Source organism: Amaranthus tricolor, chromosome 1 (assembly GCF_026212465.1).
Source record: "Amaranthus tricolor cultivar Red isolate AtriRed21 chromosome 1, ASM2621246v1, whole genome shotgun sequence".
NCBI lineage: Eukaryota > Viridiplantae > Streptophyta > Magnoliopsida > Caryophyllales > Amaranthaceae > Amaranthus > Amaranthus tricolor.
In genome coordinates, this window is record NC_080047.1 from 850,393 (window position 1) to 870,057 (window position 19,665).

At 31.2% G+C, this 19,665-nt stretch overlaps 3 protein-coding genes across 3 annotated transcripts; all 3 read left to right on the top strand.

Moving 5' to 3' along the window:
* Window positions 1-286: 286 nt before the first annotated feature.
* LOC130797204 (serine/threonine-protein kinase PEPKR2-like) lies at window positions 287-5,380 on the top strand. The gene is made up of 5 exons (XM_057659702.1): window positions 287-516; window positions 633-711; window positions 819-1,861; window positions 2,405-2,701; window positions 4,807-5,380. The coding sequence occupies exons 3-5, from the start codon at window positions 1,120-1,122 to the stop codon at window positions 5,163-5,165; spliced, it is 1,398 nt and encodes a 465-aa protein (XP_057515685.1). The 5' UTR covers window positions 287-516; window positions 633-711; window positions 819-1,119; the 3' UTR covers window positions 5,166-5,380.
* Window positions 5,381-5,516: 136 nt separating this feature from the next.
* Window positions 5,517-11,509, top strand: LOC130797197 (uncharacterized). The gene is made up of 3 exons (XM_057659694.1): window positions 5,517-7,171; window positions 8,128-8,443; window positions 10,943-11,509. Exons 1-3 carry the CDS (start codon window positions 6,423-6,425, stop codon window positions 11,339-11,341), a joined length of 1,464 nt encoding a protein of 487 aa, XP_057515677.1. The 5' UTR covers window positions 5,517-6,422; the 3' UTR covers window positions 11,342-11,509.
* Window positions 11,510-12,031: 522 nt separating this feature from the next.
* Window positions 12,032-18,401, top strand: LOC130797212 (bHLH transcription factor RHL1-like). The gene is made up of 6 exons (XM_057659712.1): window positions 12,032-12,627; window positions 12,742-12,948; window positions 13,613-13,678; window positions 14,998-15,063; window positions 16,754-16,831; window positions 17,821-18,401. The coding sequence occupies exons 1-6, from the start codon at window positions 12,217-12,219 to the stop codon at window positions 18,178-18,180; spliced, it is 1,188 nt and encodes a 395-aa protein (XP_057515695.1). The 5' UTR covers window positions 12,032-12,216; the 3' UTR covers window positions 18,181-18,401.
* The last annotated feature ends 1,264 nt before the right edge of the window (window positions 18,402-19,665 follow it).

Sequence of the window (19,665 nt, forward strand, 5' to 3'; positions counted from 1 at the left end):
TTAAGCTTATTTTTTAAAGTATTTGGGTAAATGAGTACACCCCAAACTATTTGAAAAAATAAACTTCTAGGAAAAATGTTGATAAGGATAGCGTTTTTGTACCCATTATCCCTTTAAATTTACACAAATTATCGTAAGAGACGGTCTTTTTAAGAGACTTATTAAATATACGACTAAATAGCCCAACTAATATAAATTAAAGAGAAAATAAAACTTCTGTCACAAAAATAACTAATAAATTCACTAATATACCCTAGTTTAGAAATTTTAGAGGCACACAAAGTGAGTATTTGCTGTTCCACGGGTTCCTTGCAGTTCCACAGTCCAACTCTCACTTCACTATCTCAATTCTCACCTCAATTATTTTACCCAATCTCAATTTTCATTCTTTCCCTCTTTCTTTCGTGTCTGTTTCTACCCTTTTTCTTTAAGTTTCCATCTTTCATTTCCTGTCGTTTATTTTCTCTATTAGCTTTATCAATCACTTCCCTTTCTTCACACTCCTCTATCAACGAGGTATATTTTCACCCTTTTTTTTCTCAATTTTAATTGACCTTTTTTGACTAATGTTTTTGATCTAAAGATCTCATTTTTTTTTCTTTTATGGGTTTGTTTTTGTTCCTCTTATTTAGGTTTTGCGGAACAAGTTTTCCGCTTGCTGATCCCAAATGGGTATAATAAAGAAAGTTAAGAGGCCATTCTTTTTTGAAGGTATTGTTAAACTCTGTTCTTTTTTTTATATTGTTTTGATATTTTTTATGGGTATTTTTGTTGATTTTGTATTGATTTGGACACCAAAAATCGTGGGTTTTCTTCAGAATTTGATGCATTGGCTCTGGATCTGTGTTGGGTACTTGCTTCCTTATTGAGAGTAAAAAAGTAGGATTTTGTGCTGAGATATTATCTTTTTTTTTTGGGGAAAGATTATGTCTATCAAGTATTAATCAGTAATTAGTTGTAGGATTGGTCTAATTGAAAGAAAATTAGTGGGTATTGGATTTCATTCTAATTTGCTAATTTAGTGTTGTTGCAAGAACAGTAGTAGAATTGATGATTAATTAGGGTATTGATTTTTTTAACAATGTGGGTTGATCAATGTTCTTAGTATTAAGAGTTTAGATGAAGTCCTTGAGTAAGAAAAGGAAGGGTGTTGAAGTGCTATTGAATGGTGGAAAGTACTCTTCCTCAATAGCAATTTATAGGTCTCATGTATCTTTAGAAGATTATTCAAGGCTAAGAAAAAGGGGCAAGGAAGACGTAGCTACTGATGGTGTTAGGCTGTCTGAAAGTAGAGTGAGTGGTGTTGTCACTGCTCCACCTTGCGGTAGCTTAAATTCTGGCTCACCGACAAGAGGTTTGAAACGAAAGATAGGTTGTATAGATGCAGCTACAAAAACTGGAAGGAAGAAAAAGATTGAGCAAGATTACTATTTGGGTGCTACGATTGGGAAAGGGAAATTCGGGTCTGTGAGAATGTGCTGGAGCAAAACAAGTCGAGAGGTGTTTGCGTGTAAAACTTTGTCGAAGGGGGAGGAACCTGTGCATCGAGAGGTGGAGATTATGCAACATCTATCTGGACATGTGGGCATTGTCACACTTAAGGCGGTGTATGAGGATGCTGCGTCGTTCTATCTTGTGATGGAATTTTGTCCTGGGGGAAGGTTGCTGGACCAAATGGCAAGAGAAAGGCGGTATCCTGAGCGACAAGCTGCTAACATACTAAGGGAACTTGTTAAGGTTATCAAATACTGCCATGATATGGGTGTTGTTCATCGCGATATAAAGCCAGAGAATATTCTTCTTACATCCGCTGGGGGATTGAAGCTTGCAGACTTTGGCCTCGCGGTTAGGATTGTAAATGGTAAGTGGGCATGAGAACTCATTTTAAAGCTATTTTTGGGAGTGTGCTTTCATAAATCTTTCTTCTATGCAATTTAACCATTTTAGAGTTGTGAATTGTTATGTTGAACAGAAATTGCATCATCATTTAGTATCACTTTCAGTTGGCATGACTTATGCTCTTGAATGTAGTTTGTGTGTCATGATAAATGCAGATCAGTTGAATGGGGTCGCATGCTTGTATATTGTAGCATGGGGAGATGAAAAGTCTAGGTGTCGGCTCACTGTATGATATGATGATGTGGTATGCTTATAAGTACTTCCTCTGTCCTATTGAATTTGATATATTACACAAGTCGAAATGAGTTTTTTTGGTGTAATAGAGCAAATTCAATGAGACATTGGGAGCATATGCTATTCTTTTACTGTCATTTCCTCTTCTTCCTTCCCGACATGTTTGCACACACGCACACATGGAGAGTGTAAAAGGGGTGGGGGTTGTGCTAACCTACAATGGAGGAGAAGAAACACTATATTGATTTGTTATTATGATGTTTCCCTACAGGTCAGAGCCTGTCTGGTGTGGTTGGAACTCCGGCTTATGTTGCTCCAGAAGTCTTGGCTGGTGAATATTCAGAAAAAGTGGATATTTGGAGTGCTGGTGTGCTTCTTCATGCTCTTTTGCTTGGTGTTTTACCCTTTCAAGGAAGCTCTTTGGAAGCTTGTTTCGAGTCCATCAAGAGTGTGGATCTTAATTTTGATACTGGTGTATGGGTATCAGTTTCACAACCTGCTAAGGATTTAATTGCTCGTATGCTAACAAGAGATGTTTCAACAAGACTGTCAGCTGATGAAGTACTAAGTAAGTTTTAGTCTCTGGCCGTTGTGTGGCAAAATATTGCGTTGTTTTATGCTTTATTTTACGTGGGTACCTTTCAAAAGCCTTTTCAATATCGATTCATCTAGAATTGGCTGTGTTACTGATGATGGTCATGATTCATGAAACACTAAGTTGCACTTTTTTCCCACATTTCTCTTATTTATTAAGTTTATTTTGAAGGCTTCTAGATGCCAATCCATCAATATTTTTGACGCAGTATAATTGAGAACTTTTAGAAATAAGGAATTTTTAGAGGATCTTAGGATCTTACTTTAGAGAGATAGTCAATTACTCAATCACTCCTTTTCTTTTATGGAATTTTAATGGTAGACCTTTTTAAGTGCATACATGTACATCGAATTTGTTAGTGGGAAACAGCTTGGATTTGCATGCTTGAAAGATGCTAAATTCCTTTTGTATAATATTCCTATGCGATTCCCTACCTGTACTCATATGTGCCTTGGATGCTTTCTTTTGGTACTTGTCATCCGCTTTGTTAGGAATGTTTAGGGTCTACTTTGTTGTTGAAAAGAAAGACACAATGAGATGTTGGCTTGACGAAGAGTATTGGTAGTTTTTATAGCAATTTGGCAAGAAAGAAACCAACATATTTTTTGTGGATAGAGCCTCCCCTATCAATCTTAATTATGAATTCCTACATTACCGAGCCACGTATTAACTTGTGTGCGTCACCTTACTTCTCATGATTTTCTAAATTAAAATTGTCTTCAGTAGCTCGAGGATGTGTCTTTTTGCCCTTATCCCTCCTTTCCTACATGGGCGAAACCTCATTGATGCTTGTATAATAGTATAATCATTTTATGGAAAAGCTGTTCCTAGCCCCAAGAGCTATGAATTAAGAGCTTATGGATTTTCATGTTTTTACATATTTCTTATTGCTACATACATCATTACCCTTCTTTAATTTTCTTATAGTATAGAATCCTTCCCCCCTCTTTATTTTTGGATCAGTTGATTTCTGCGCTTTTATTTTTGTTCTTATTCCTGTTTCTTTGTTAGTGGTACAATGTCTTTGACTGAAGAACATGTGAAGCTGATGATGCTTTTAATGAGTTATGTGAGTTTCGTCACTGGAATAGGTTATTGGGTATAAGTGGGTAAAGGCTGGGTAAGGGTGCAGGCGTGCAGATAAGATTGAGTATTTAACATTGTTGATGACGCTTAAGTTCTTTCACTTGTGGTTTTTAAATCTGTAATTTGCCATTCTTGGTTGTCGGTGGAGAAATTTATTATGATTATGTCTTTGATGATGGTGCTGATAGAAAATGTTGGCGTTGGCAGGCTCTATTAATTTGTCGGATATCATTCTTTTGAATTAGAATAATGATATTTTGACAATCATAGTTGCTACAAGTCAATTAATCTAAGTTAGAGCGGCTTAATTGTGAGATCCCATATCCAATAAGATATATTACCTCATCTCAATCTGGACGTCGGTGGTTTAGGGTTTGTTTGGCACGAAGGAAAATCTTTTTTTGATCAAGTATAAGGGATTATCATGTAAAGCTATCTTGCACGCATGACGACAAATTCACAATTAGAATTACCTGAACAGCCCGTTTGGTAACCGGTGCTAAATGGTGGGAATGGTAATGAAAAGTTAGTGTAATTTTGGTAGGAATATCTTTTGACATTTTTAACGGTCATGGTTATACTCTTTCAACAATCTCATTTTCTTCGCAAAATTCATTCCAATGCATTACCATTTGAACATGTGGGATTAGCTGGTAATGAAAATTTGGGAAGAAAAAAACTTATTTATGATCAAACTTTTATTACCATGGGAATGGCATGATAAATATCATGAAAATTTATACTACAAATTATTTCCATTCCTACCTTTTAGTACCAATTACCAAACGGACTAGAAGTGTTATAATTGGTGGTTTTGCATTTTCTTTTGTCATAGAGTCATTCTTCTCCGTGGTCCCTCATTCTTTGATCAAAATTTATGTTATGAACTTTATTTCTGATTTGATCATTTCTATAGGCTGCGGCTTTGCATTAGTATATGAATGTTCGTATTGATGCCTTGTTGACCTAAAACAATGAACGTTTTGCCGCAGAACACCCATGGATTTTGTTACACACTGATCCACCATTTACGACACTGGCCTGTAAGCTAACACCGAGCAGAAATAGAAGATTGACTTTTACCCGCGATGCGACTGTACAAAAATGGATTGCATCAGAGAATAAACATGACAAATTACTCGATTCTGGCACAGCTGACTCAGACAATAACTCGTGGACAAGTAGTTCAAGCAAGTTTGAAGAAGACAGTGGATTAGTGGATGCTCTTGCAGTTGCAGTTTCATGCATGAATATCACTGATACAAAGAGAATCAGGTTATGCCACCCACCCACTTCTATTTCACATGATTGTTCCTCTAATATAAAGGCTAATCTCTGTACAGCTTTCTGATCTTTCTTAAGTGTAACCTAACGTTTGATTAAGGTAATATGACCCCCGTAGAGCTTTAATATGAACTTAGGATAACTATTAGGACATAATCTTTATTGCTATTGTACTCGGAAAATTGGATGTCGACCATCTCTATGTGTTATGTGAATATTTTCGTGAAGTATTGTAATTGATGGGATGTGATATATAATATACTATTATTTGCGTTCGCATCATTCATGTTGTGACAAAGATTAAAGGGGAAATAGAACAACATTGCAGGCTTTAACCGCAAAAGATTGAGGTCGGCTACATGAACATCAACCTCAGTATCATAACCAACTGATAGTTCATTTACTAAACTTTTATTTTGGCACCTTCGGGTTTGAGATTCATTTGGATAAAAACCATGTCTCCTAGTTGAGGTTGACCCGAAAGACCCAACTTGAAGTATAATGAATTTGACTCTAATCACATTGACCTGATTTAGGCTCGAGCTTCATCCAATTTGATATTCACTTGATATAAAAGTTAGATCTAAAAGTAGTACCAAAAAAAAACCCATCACGTGACATGCAATCCAAAATTTATCCCAAATTGTGATTTGATTTGATGTTGAATAAGTTATTCAATAAGAATTTCATATTACGACAGTCTCATATAAAAATTTCTGATTATTAGTTGGGTATGAAACATTGAGAAATGAGAACCATCACGTCAAAATATGTGGATCTTGGATGTAACTCTTCTTTATGCTTGGAAGCCTAACAATTGCTTTACGGTCAAATAATAATAAGGCTCGTCTTTACTCGTTTCTCAATTAATTTTTTTGATATTCAATTATGTTTTATTTGATTATTTAAAAATATCATTTAAAAGTCAAACAATAACTCAATTTTGTGGATTTCATACTTCACTAGACCCAAAAACTTATGCATGAAAGTCAAAGAAAGACAGTTAATTAGGCCCATATCTTGATAAATTAAAGCACCTTTTAAACCATTTTTAAGTATCTTTTTTGCTTTAGGCTTAAGCCAAATTCAGGAATTCACTCAAAGTTTAGCACATGAAACTTCCCCAATATTACGTTATACACTAAGTACTAACCTTTGAAATAAAGCAATTACAAATTTCATCAAATCATCTCCTAATTTCACTCACTCCCCTAGTTTTTGCAAACTATACCTTTCTTCATCAAACCTTCATCTTCTCTGAAGAATCAGAACGAATATTCTTATAAGGGTGTGCTTGAGTAAAAGCAAATATTGATTAAAAGATATGGAAAAACCTCCGCAATTACCAAATGAAAGACACATACACACAACAAATGTTCCACCCTTTATACCTACTTCTTACAATCCTAAATCAAAACACAACAACATTACATGTAACTACTCACCAAAACACTCTATTCTCATCTTGCTAATCTTTTTAACTATTTTCCTAATGTTTCAAATCCCATCTCTTCAATTTCCGCCATCGATCGAGTCCATTAGAGATGGTCTTACCGTTACCGATTACAATCATAACTTAGATCAAGAATCAATCGTTGAAAAGCTTCGAAATTCAGTTACATTCCTCCCTTTGAAGGACTTAAGGTACTCGAGTATCGCCCTTCAAGGTCATACATGGTTTATGAGCTCAATGTATGATACTCATGAGGAAGGTGAAGTACAATACCAAAAGTTCCCTTCAAAGGAATCAAAGGGTAGGATATTATGCATAAAAGGGCATGATAATCATGATGGATCATGGAATTATTATGGTCTTGCATGGCTTGAGGCATTACCTTATAATGCAACATTAATGAAGGGATTAACATTTGTATCATATAATCATTATAATTATGATAATATTTGGCATGGTTTATCAGCTGTTTTTCCATTTGTAGCATGGCATATGAAGAATGAATGCAAATTGCCTTCTAGATGGATTTTGTATCATTGGGGTGAGCTTAGAACTAAAATGGGCCATTGGCTAAGTTTGGTGTTGCAATCTACTTTTGGTGGGCCTATCAATATTGAAGGGTATGTATCCTTTTATTATTGTTATGTTATTGTTATTACTCACTCCTATTATAAACTTTTTGCCACAATTTCTCAAATGAAACGGGCCTGGCTCAATTTATGTTTATCGATGTAAAGTGACAAATTATGACCTAAACTAGCTCACTTTTAGTTTTAATCACATTTAATATTCTTAAAATGATCAGTTACAATTTTAAAGTCACCACTTAGAGAAATTTGTTAATTGTATGGGCTCGTCTCATGGTAAGACATTTTCATTCAATTATTGTTTTTCAACAAATCTTGTATGAGACCATCTCATTATGAAACAGGTCTATACAAAGAGTCCAAAAATCAAAAAAATAACTATTTTAATATCCAAAGTGAATGTTTTTAATAATTTTATTAGACTATTTAACTTAATTTATAGTTGTCTCATAATAAAATCTGAATTAAATATAAATTTTTGTAATACTTTGCATCATTCCTTTTTTCTAGAGTAACGATGACTTTTTATTAAGGCTCGTTCATTTTACTTAAATCTAATGGATATCTTTCCCAAATGGTATTTTGGTTTTTTCTTTCACTGATGCCTTTTGTTTGGTTAAAACAATAATAAAAATATGTTTGATAAATAGCATTTACGTTAGCAAAAAAGCTGAATTTAAGCTAAAAACATTAATATAATTAGTGGTTTAATTGTTTTTTGACTTTTCAATATATAAATTCTATAATAAAAAAATTCACTGCTACTAATTAGTTGAACAAGCCAACAACAAACAACCAATAGTCAAACACTCCGATAAATAAGCAAAAATAACTTAATGAAGTTAATTTTTGAACTCTTTGGCCCTACTCTTCTTTGTGAGTATAAGTTGTCGTGTTTCTTTCCTCCCCAGACCCTGATCATAGTTTATTAAACGGGATATACCGGGTATGATGATGAGGTTGATTAACTTAATTTTTGAATCAAAAAGGTTTGAAGGGATTGAAGAAGAGCAAGCAGTGTGCTTTGAAGAGGCAGTAGTAATGAGACATAATGAAGGAGGAATGTCAAGACAAAGAAGAATGGAAACATATGATCTCATTAGATGTAAAGCAAGGATGTTTTGTAATGTGAGCTTAGATGTTACCACCCCTAATCAAATTGGTATGACTTTGTTCATGAGGACTGGACCAAGATCTTTCAAGGATGATGCTGCTGTGATCGACATCTTTAAAACTGAATGTCACAACTTCAACAATTGCAAATTACATGTTGCTTATTCTAATAACCTCACCTTTTGTCAACAGGTACGTATTAGTCCATCCTAATTAATTACTTCACTTCTTTCTATACTTATTATATATACTTTTATTTACTCACTCTGTTTTTATTTTTTTTTTCTAATATGTTTTTCGCAAATCTCAATACAAATCTAAAAGTCAAATATTTTTAATTGTGAGTTTTTAAAAATTCTACAAAATTAACATTTTAAAAGTATATATTAAGACGAATCTATCAAGATCCCACGTGAATATATTGTTTCCTATAGATCCATGAAAAATTATAATCAAAGTTTGATACTAAAATTTGTAAATTCTTTTTGAGATAAACATATGAAACAGAGGGAGTAGTTGACAAGCAACCAACTCAATCAAAAATTAAACTTAGGCGGCAGATGGTTAAAGCATCGAAATATTATATATACTTTCTACATTTCTTAAAGTTATTCTAATAAGTGTTGTTCACGAGAATTATGAAAAATAGAATCTTTTATACGAGAAATACGTATTATTTTATTGAATAATATATTTAATGGAGAAAAGTGGAGATTATAAGTATTAAAAAAATACTATATTAGAATCAAGTTAGTGGAAAATTTTATGGGGACTATAATTATTTAAAAAATTGAAATAGTGTTGATGAAAAATATGTGGGGATCATAAGCAATATAAAGAAGTTAAAATAAAGTTAGTGAAAAATATATGAGGACCATAAACATTGTTAGAATGTTAAAATAAGGATGAACAACGTTAATTATATCTAAAATTTGTGATATAAATAGAAAGATTGTTTAGAAAAAAACAAGTGAAATAACTCAAAATAACAAATGAAAACAACTTAAACAACAAAAAAAACATATTCATATTTTATCATGTACACATTAATTTCAATTAAAAACTCTTTGAACTATAACACATTAATTTCTGATACACGTCAAAAACCAATTCAATTAAAGAATGCTCGCAAATCATTTAATAGAAAAATAGTGGCATATATATTTGAGAGAGACAGATTATCTTCAATGCCTTTATTTTTTGACGTAGTAACTAAACCTACCAAGTTAAGTCAAACTTAGTTAGAACGAAACAATAATTAAGGAATCACTAATAATACTATTAAAATATTCCCATAATCATTTCAAGTTTTCAACCATTTGAAAATGTCTAAATAAATGGAACTCTGATTACTCAAAATTATAGATTAGTTAATGATAAAATTACATATTTTTATTTCACAAATTTTTGTGGGAGAACGATTTTTTTGAGAGACTATTTTTAATAGGATCGACCAATAAAGAAAAATATAGAATAAAAATAGACATTAAGCTTTAATATTTAATAAAATAAACTTATTAAGAAAGATGATCTCTCAAGAGACTAATAATTTTTTTTTTCTCCGTTGTGAATTCGTTACCTTTACATAGTGACATTTTAATCCCCTATATAAAAAATACTATGGACATAATCTAAAATATTCCAGTCTGTAATTTGTATTTGCTATGTCTTTTTATATATATTGTAGCTCATACTAATCTTAAGCAAATGAATAGATAATTAATGTTACAAAAGAATAATAATTGTTACTACTTGGATGTAAAATAATACTTCTAAATTAATAGGGGGACCATAAAAAATGAAGGGAGCTTGTCATCAGATTTATGCAATTACATTAAAGTGTTTTTTATATTTTCATATTTAATTTAACGTCAACGTATAATAATTTTTGAGATTTTGTTATTATATTGTTTTTTAGAATTCTATAGCATAACCAAATTAAAAAGTAGTTAGTACTTAGTATGAATTAATGTAAACAAATAGTTAAAGCACTTTTATTTTTAGAGCCCTATACAATGTTAAGAATCGTATCTAAACGCAAAAATTATTTATACTCTCCTTATTTAAGGTTAAATGTCTCATTTAATTTGGTACTAATTTTAAGAAATAGAGGATGGTCCATATGGGACCACATTGAAGAGGAGAGTAAAGAAAAAAGTATGGACAAAAGTGAGAATTTAAAAGCAATTGTATAAATTTAGTAGGAGTATATCTCATTAGGGCTTAAGTAAGGATAAAGATTTTTGAATAAGGAAATAAGACATTCGATGTGAATATGTCAAAATATAAAATGAGACATTTAATTGGAATAAGAGTGAGTATATAATATGTATATGTGAAATGGACCATAATGATCAAGGTACTCCAATATTGTAAAAGAAACTAAATTTAAACTTAACATTTTAAGTGTGTTTGGCAAATGCTTCTGTCATTAAATTTTTGTTTTGTTTTTGGTTTTTGAATTTTTTGATAGTTAAACAATCGAAAAAAGTGTTTAGTAAATAATTTATTAAATCATGAGCTGAAAAGTTGATGTCAAATACAATGAGTAATAGTTGGCTGACTTATCGAACAATACTTCTAACTGGTTAAACCAATCAACAACTATAACCAACAATTTTGCAAAACAACCCTTTTATGTGTTCATAATGTTGGACCTAATTATAATTGCATTGATTTTAATGATGACAGGTTGAATTGATGAGTTCAACAGATATATTGGTATCTCCCCATGGTGCACAATTAACAAACATGTTCTTTATGGACAGAAACAGTAGTGTAATGGAATTCTTTCCAAAGGGTTGGCTAAAGCTAGCTGGTGTAGGCCAATATGTCTACCATTGGCTAGCAAGTTGGTCAGGAATGCAGCATCAAGGTGCTTATCGAGACCCATATGGTGCGGATTGTCCCTATTCTGAGGATGATCGTCGATGTATGTCTTTCTTTAAGAGTGGTCAAATTGGACACAATGAATCTTATTTTAGAGATTGGGCTAGGAAGGTGTTGAATGAGGTCCAACTTAGGAAGACTCTAGAAGGCAGTGATAAGAGTTTTAAATCTAAAAATATCGGTTGTTTATGTGATTCTTGACTTATCTCGACTCTGATGATGAATTTTATTACGTTTTCATTAGTCATAGTTTCGTTTATCTGTATTCATCAATGAAAATGTAAAGAAATTATTTGAGGTTTTTTTTGTTGTAATTCAATCATTTTCATGTATTTGATCTTGTTTAAAGAAAAAAATATTTATGATAAATATATGTATAATAAAATTTGTCTCACTATCTATTTCACCTTTTTATAATTTGTATATTAAAATTAGTTTGAATTTCGTGCTAATTAATATATTGTTTAATAAATTATTTTTCAACAATATGGTTATTGTTAATTGGTCATGAATGATATTTGATAGTTGTGATCTTTGTGCTCAATTTAATTCTAATTGTAATCTGTCCATTAATATTTTTATAATATATGTGAAAAAGAAAGTATAGTCATATTAATGTAGAAAATATAAAAGCATATCAATATTAGAATTCGAATGAGAAAATCTAAATCCAAAAAAAATTAATTATATAATTGAGTCTTGTATCAGTTAGAGAAAATAATGTAAAATATCAAATTCTATAGTCTTCAAATAAAATTTTAAATTTGATTCTTATTTTATCTTCCTTTTCTTTTAATCTACGCTGAAATAAAAAAATATATATTAATAATAATCAATTAATCATTTATTTATTCCCTTCCATGTCTCCTTTTATTTTGCAAGATAGGGGGAGACGTGGGTAGGCCGGTAGCTTCTTTGTCATTCTCATTCTTTTTTTTTTCTTTTAATAGAAAACTAATTCTAAATTTGAATTATTTATAACATTTATATACTTTAACTCTTTAAACTGATCTTATAAAGAAGTTGCTAAATTTCCTAACAGAAAAAAAAAAAAAAAAAAACTCCACAACAAAGAAATGCAGAATGGAGGGCAATCTCAATCCCAGCAACAATATCAAGAATCACAAAGTGATGAATTTCTTGAACAAATTCTCTCTACTTTTCCAAACTGTTCTTGGCCACCAAATCCCCATGATCTTCCTTCTCCATCTTCAAACCCTAATACTAATAACAATAATTCAAATGCAAATCTTTCTGTAAAAGGCGGAGATTCTCCGCAAGAAGAGGCTGAAGCCGCCGCAGCCGCCGCCGCCGCCGCCTTTCACTTTCAGCAACAGCAAATGAATGATGTAACTGCTAAATCAATGTTGCTGTTGCATCAACAACAGTTTCTTCTTTCTCGCAGAGCTTCTCCTGATGCACTATATAATGATTTTCCTCAGCCGCAATCTCAGCCTCATTTTCATCCTCCTCCACTTCCGTCTCAGGTTTAAACATTCAATTTCGTTTGTTTATAATCTACGATATTATTTTCATTTTCGATTTATATTTGATTATTTGTTATTGATTTGATTTTATAATCTTTTAACGGATAAATGTAGTGCGGAAGTTTGGGCGGCGGTGTAGGACAAAACTATGGAGGGACGGCGGTGGGATTAAATGAACAGCCGCCGCCGCCACCGCCTCCTCCTCCTCCCGCGAGTGCTTCAACAGGAGGGAGTAGTGGTGCGGGTGGTAGTGCTCCGCAACGACAGAGAGTTAGGGCACGGCGAGGGCAGGCTACTGACCCTCACAGCATCGCCGAAAGGGTACTATTCTAATACTTTCTCTAATTTTTAATATTTACTACATTTTTTATTCTTATTTACGATACGGGATCTTTATGTCTCTATTAACTTTTCCAATATAATTTGAACATACAGATCATAATGAACAAATATGTTTAACAATGGAATGAAAAATGTTGTTTAGACTTGTACTTTAATTGAAAATTAATCTAAGATACAAGCAGAGAATAAAATATTCTAATGTTTTAGTTTGAGCAAATATTATTTTTTTGTTCAAACAAGATTTTGATATTAAATCTTACGCCTCTTTTTTCAACCAAATATAAGATACAAAAAATAGATAGTTAAATTAAAAGAAGAAAATAATATAGTTAAAGTAAATAAGATAAATTTAAATAGAAAGTGGTAAAACTTTATAAGGATGAAAGGAACATTAAGAAAAATGTTCATTTTTACATTTGGTATGAATATATACCTTTTTTAATAGTTGATACTTTCTTGTTTTTAATGTACTGTTTAATTGTACATTATTAAAAAAATCTCATCTTAATTATATAATTTCAATTAAGTTATAATTATAACTAAAGATAATATTATTTTATGGATATTTACTACTGGAACCGGATTTAGTCTATTTTAATCTTTTATAAATGTTGAATTAAGAGCTGGATTGTTTTCCTTGCAGCTTCGTAGGGAGAGAATTGCAGAGAGAATGAAAAATTTACAGGAGTTAGTTCCAAATGCTAACAAGGTTCGTTTCATCTTTCTTGTTTTCCTTAATTATTATTAAGTTGTAATACTATTATAAAATATTTGAATAATTATTCATGGGCATTATGAAAAGGGAAAAATAACATTTAATCTAACATTAACACTAAAAAAATTGGGCAAATATACATCGTTAATTAATAGTTGTGGTATATTCCTTTCTGGAAAGGGGCAGACAGTGTCAATGTCCAATTCCTAGGCACGACTTGCACGACGTGGTGATGGTAGAATTAATTTAAAAATGGTGGGTTATGTTAAGTGCTTAGATATGGAGGCAGTGCTTCTGCATGACCCATGAGGAAGCTCTGACTATTGAGCATATAATATTGTTAGTGTCACATCTGACTAAAAACAATTAATAGGGTTTGGAAAATGGAATGATGTTGGAAGAACCTTGTCTAGCTACTTGATGTTCCATTTGTCTTATTGTGTGCCTTCTTAATTTGGCCTTATAAATTAAAATAGTACATCTACTACTTGTAGGGTTTGTACTTTGTAGGTTTTGGAGTTTCAAGGTGGCATTCTCTTCACCCTTAGATGGTCATTTCGATTTGTTAAAATATGTGAGTGAAAATGATAAATAAAATTAGAGGATGACATTTAGATTGTTATAAGATGAATTTTGAATTTATTATTTTGCTCTGACATTTGGTTCAATTCAATTAGTTTATTATAGAGTTAGATTGATCAATTTTGACTTAATAATTCTTTTTCAAGTAAAATTTAAACGAATTAATTTCAACCAAACTTATTACAAGTTTTTTATCTTGTGTAAATTTAATGGTTACTAGTAAATTTATGTGTAATACATGATTGGACATTAGACATTGGATATGGCCATGTATAATTGTAAGACCGAATATATTTATTATTCGAATTTGGGGACAATAACATCGAACACAGAGTATCAGTACATATTATTATTATTATTATTATTATTATTATTATTATTATTTTGACCTATAATAAAGTGTTGAACTGTACATATCCATACCAAATGGTTCATGATCATCGAATTTAATCAAAATTAAGAGTGATTTTATCAAAAATGATTTGTTTGTCCATGCATCTGCAATTCTGAATGCGAGAAAGGTTCTTAGTAATTTAGAGATTAAATCAAAATTAAGAGACTGTTCATACTGATCGATCGGCTAGTGATTAGTGACTACCAAAGTATGCGATGGGGTTAATACATTTATTTAATTATTATTATTGAAACAAAGTAACAAGTTCACAATATTAATTTTTTTTTTATGGGCAATTGTAGTAAAATGGTAATATCTGGAATTTATAAATTGACAGACTGACAAAGCCTCTATGCTTGATGAGATCATCGACTATGTCAAATTTCTACAGCTTCAAGTCAAGGTTCTCTCTTTCTCTCCATCCCTTTCTGTCATTGTCTTGTGCACTGGCTTCTTGTTATTACTAGTAATTCAATTTCTTTAACAAAATAAATTAACTTTGAAAGAGATTTTTATTTATTTATTTCTCATAATAATGAGATATTTGGATTATTTGTTGCTTATGTTTGATCTCATTTTACATGTCATTATTCAGCATCTGCAGTTCTTGTTTAGCATGAGAAATTACTCAGCATCGCCTCTTTAAATTCATATCATTTCGAACTTCACAAAATTATTTTACATGATAAGATCATAAGAAATGTTTGGTTTGACAAGAAAATTAGAATAGAAAACTTAGGACCGAAAAATATTTTGTGATAGAATAAGAGTATATAACATATTTTGGGTTCTCAACGATCAGCAACTAAGCTTTTGGTTAAGGCCGCAGAATATGTTATATATTCTAACATTTTGCATCGTGAACCTACATTTTCGCTCATGATTGAAAGAAAATTAATTTTCCTCATCTGTCGTTATTTTTTATTAAATTTTTTTTTATCAAATAAAAGAAAAATATTTATCCTTTTTTCCTAAATTCCCTAAACTCTAAGATAGTGATCGGAGTATGGAATTAGGACAGGTTGAAGAGTGCTAGTAAAAAAAAAACGAGCATATGACGTATATATATAATATTCCAATTTCAATCTTGTTACAAAAATTATGTATTATCTCTATGTTTGTGGAATTCTTTTAGTCAAGAAAAGAACGAGATGGAATCCCAAAAGATAAGTTAAACAATACCACTTTAGGTGGCTTATGCACAAAGTCAAGCTAACATTATTAGGAATAGATTCTTTCGATTCATATATTAGTCATATACTATAAACTTGTTTTATATAGATCATAGTTTGTAGAAGTAGTTTATAGAATTAGATTATACTTTTTCAATTCTTTTGAGTTTGTTACTGATAGTGATAAATTGTTATCAGTAACAATTTAAAAAGATAATCTCAAAGAAACAAAGTAGTTATAAAAGATGTTTGGAAATTAGTTTTTTTCTTGGCTTTTTAGTTGACTTTTTGTTTTTTGGTTAGTCAAACAATTAAAAAATATGTTTGGTAAATAATTGAAAAGTTTGACTTTTAAGCTAAAATAAAAAGGCTATCTTTTTTTATTAGTTTTTGGCTTTTTAATATACTTTTTCTCTAATAAATATTTAACAAGCAACAACCAACAAACAATATTTGCCAAATATTTTCATAACAACTAACTTAAATAGTCTACCTTAGCAGCTGGCTTTTCAGCTAATACTTTCAGCTGGTCAAATCATCCAAAAACTTCAGTTAACAATCTTGCCAAATAGGCCCATAAGCTTACTGAAATATGTTCAAGACACATTATAACTAGACTTATTGAAACGTGTTCTATAGAGATCTTATATCTGAACTTTCTGAAATATGTTTAATATATAGATATATACTAAACTTTCTAATACGTCGAATATATGAGACTTTCACTTCATTTACTCTGATAAATTTATTTTGTATGTATGAAGCAAATATTAGAATGGAGAAGCACTATTTTACTTCCTTTGTACTAATTTCATTTTCAACTTCTAAGCTAAGGATACCCTATTGAAATGTTTCCTCATTGTTTTTGTTGGCTGATTTTGGTTGTTTCATCATATACATCAATATCATGACCGGGTTCAGGTACTAAGCATGAGCAGATTAGGTGGTGGCCGTGGTGCAGCTGCTGTAGCTCCACTGGTTGCAGAGATGACCTCCGAGGTACACCATGCTTTTGGAAGTTTTATTCTTGTTTTTTCTCTTAAACCATAAACATATTAGTTATGAATACTTTAAACATAAGGAAAAATATCTAGAATAAACCAATCTTTTTATAATTTTCTTACAATAATCTCACCTATTATAGTAGGTAATTTAGCAAAAAAGTAAAATGAAAAATAAAGTAAAACTAGTGAAAATTTTTAAAAATTTACAAAAACAAAATCAGAATTTTTTTATTTTTTAAATATTTTTTCAATATTTTATTTTAATTTATCTTTTTTTTAAAAATAAAACTTGCTATAGCAAGTCATACAGTTACTGGGTTTTACCCCTCAAAGTTAGGATTATTCATGGTTAATCAATAGATGAGATTATTGTAGAAAAATCATTAAAAGATTAGATTATTTAAAGTCATTCTTCCTAAACATAATTGATGCATTAATATATACTTAATAATAATCTAAAAGATTTTTAAAACAAATTGGGTGTTCGAAGAAGTTTCAAATATGATATCTCAAGTTGGATTAATTTAATTTTTTTTATATGTAAATAAATTCATGAAAAAATAATTAATTTGAGATTCCCTTAGCCCACTCCCATTAGTGTGGGAATTTTTTTTGAGTGAAAATTTTGTTTGTGGGAACTTTTTTGTAAGGTTTTTACTCATTAAAATCCCACAAAAAAACATGCAAATGTTTTTAAAAAAACTCTAAGTGAGTGGAAATTTTTGGGACTTCCTCACAAGGGCCGCATCATTTAAAATAAATTTTTAAATATAAACTAAGAGAGTCAAAAGAAGATATAGAGTAAAAAAAGTAAAAGGGAGAAAGTAGTGAAGAAATTTATTTGTTTTCTCATCGATGGAACAAATTAAATTAGTAAATATTTCTACACAAGATTTGATATGGTAGAAAGGAAAAGTACAGAGAGAGATGGATGAGAAAAATTTATTATACTTACCAGTGCTCTTATACTATCTTTAAATCCAGGGAAGAGTAGGACGGAATAGTAACGGAAACCCGACAGCATCAACAAACGACAGCATGACAGTAACGGAACATCAAGTGGCGAAATTGATGGAGGAAGACATGGGCTCAGCCATGCAATATTTGCAAGGGAAAGGACTATGTCTTATGCCCATCTCCTTAGCTACTGCCATTTCCACATCTACCTCACTCTCACGCACTCCTTTACCCTCAACTCGACCCCACATTAACAACGGCAATCACGACAACGACAACAATCACCATCCCAGCCTCCTTCCGCCTATTTTGCCATCCAACAGTGATCACGTAGACAACAATGTCAATGGCATAAGCGCCACTAAAACGAATCCAACTCCTGACTAGAGCAGATTGGGATAATGAGATGTTGGTATTGATTACTTTATAAGCAAATAATGTATTTTCTTTGTTATTAATAGCATTAGTTACTTTTTTAAAGATCAAAGGAGATTTTCCACTTTTAATCTCTTGGTTCCTTGGAATCCTTTTATGATCCGTCGTTCGCTTTTGTAAGTTACGGAATTAATTATTTTAACGAATAATTTTTCAATCCTTGATTCATGACAGATTTAATCTTACTTTTTTTAGTATGTTTACTCCATTTATTTTCGATTTAACTTAAATATTTCAGTATAAGTATTAATTATCACTTTCACTCCCACATATCAATTGTTCAATATAGTTTGATTTTGAATCTGACGTTAATAATAGGATAGTCTTGTAAAATAGAAAAGATTATTTATAAAAATAAAGTACATAATAAGACATGGATGAATATATTTCCATTTATAAGCGTCTGCACTTTTAGAGCTTAGGTTTAGTTCAGTTCAGTTTGCAGTTACTAAACTGTGAACAAAGAGAGATTGGTCAAAAAAAGTCAAAAGCTTTGTTCCCACTTACCAACTGCGAACAAAAGAGATCTGGTCAAAAGTTAGTAACTGTAAACAGAGGGTTAACCTTGTTTGACCAGGTCTCCTCTGTTTCCCGCTAGTAAGTGGGAACAGGGCTTTTGGTTAAAAATAAGTCAACAGTCTATTCGCACATACTAACCGCGAAAAGCCCCTTTGGTTTTTTTTGGATCACAACACTTGTTCGCAGTTAGTAAGTGTAAATAGCCCCCTACCCTCAGGTTTGGGAATTTGGCGCTTATAAATGGAAATAAGTTTATATGTATCTTATTGTGTGCGTTTTTTTTAATAAATAATCTTATCTATTTCAAATTTTCTAAAAAGTATGATTTGTTATTAACAAGAAGTATATGAAAGGCCCAATAACAAGACATAGATACCAAGGACTATAAGAAATTTGAATAAAATAAGACAATTGAACAACTTTTTTCTCAAAATAACCTCCGTGAAAACTTAATTCCCAGAATAAGCGTCCGTACATCCAAATCACTGGTTTGGTATAAGTCGCTGTTAGTAACAGCGAAAGAAGAAAAAAAATAAATAAATAAAAGGCTAAAGTCGTTGTTAGTAACAGCGATTCATCTGTCTTAATTTTTTTTTGGGTACGAATTAAATTAGCCGTTGTTAATTAAAAAAATAATCGTTACGAATTTGAAAATAGCCGTTGTAATGATGTTCTATAAATAACTCCATCATTTCCCTACTTCATTATATCTAATCTACATCAATCTTGTTGTATTGAATCAATTTTTAAAGGTAACATAAGATATTATGTTAGTCTTACTCTCAATTTATAAATGTTAATATTATTTTTGAAAGTTTACTTACGTTACTATATTATATGTGTTTCGTAGATGTCAAAGGAGCATTGTATTGAAGAGCTTTGTGATTGTGGTTATGAAGTTGAGATTAACACAGATTG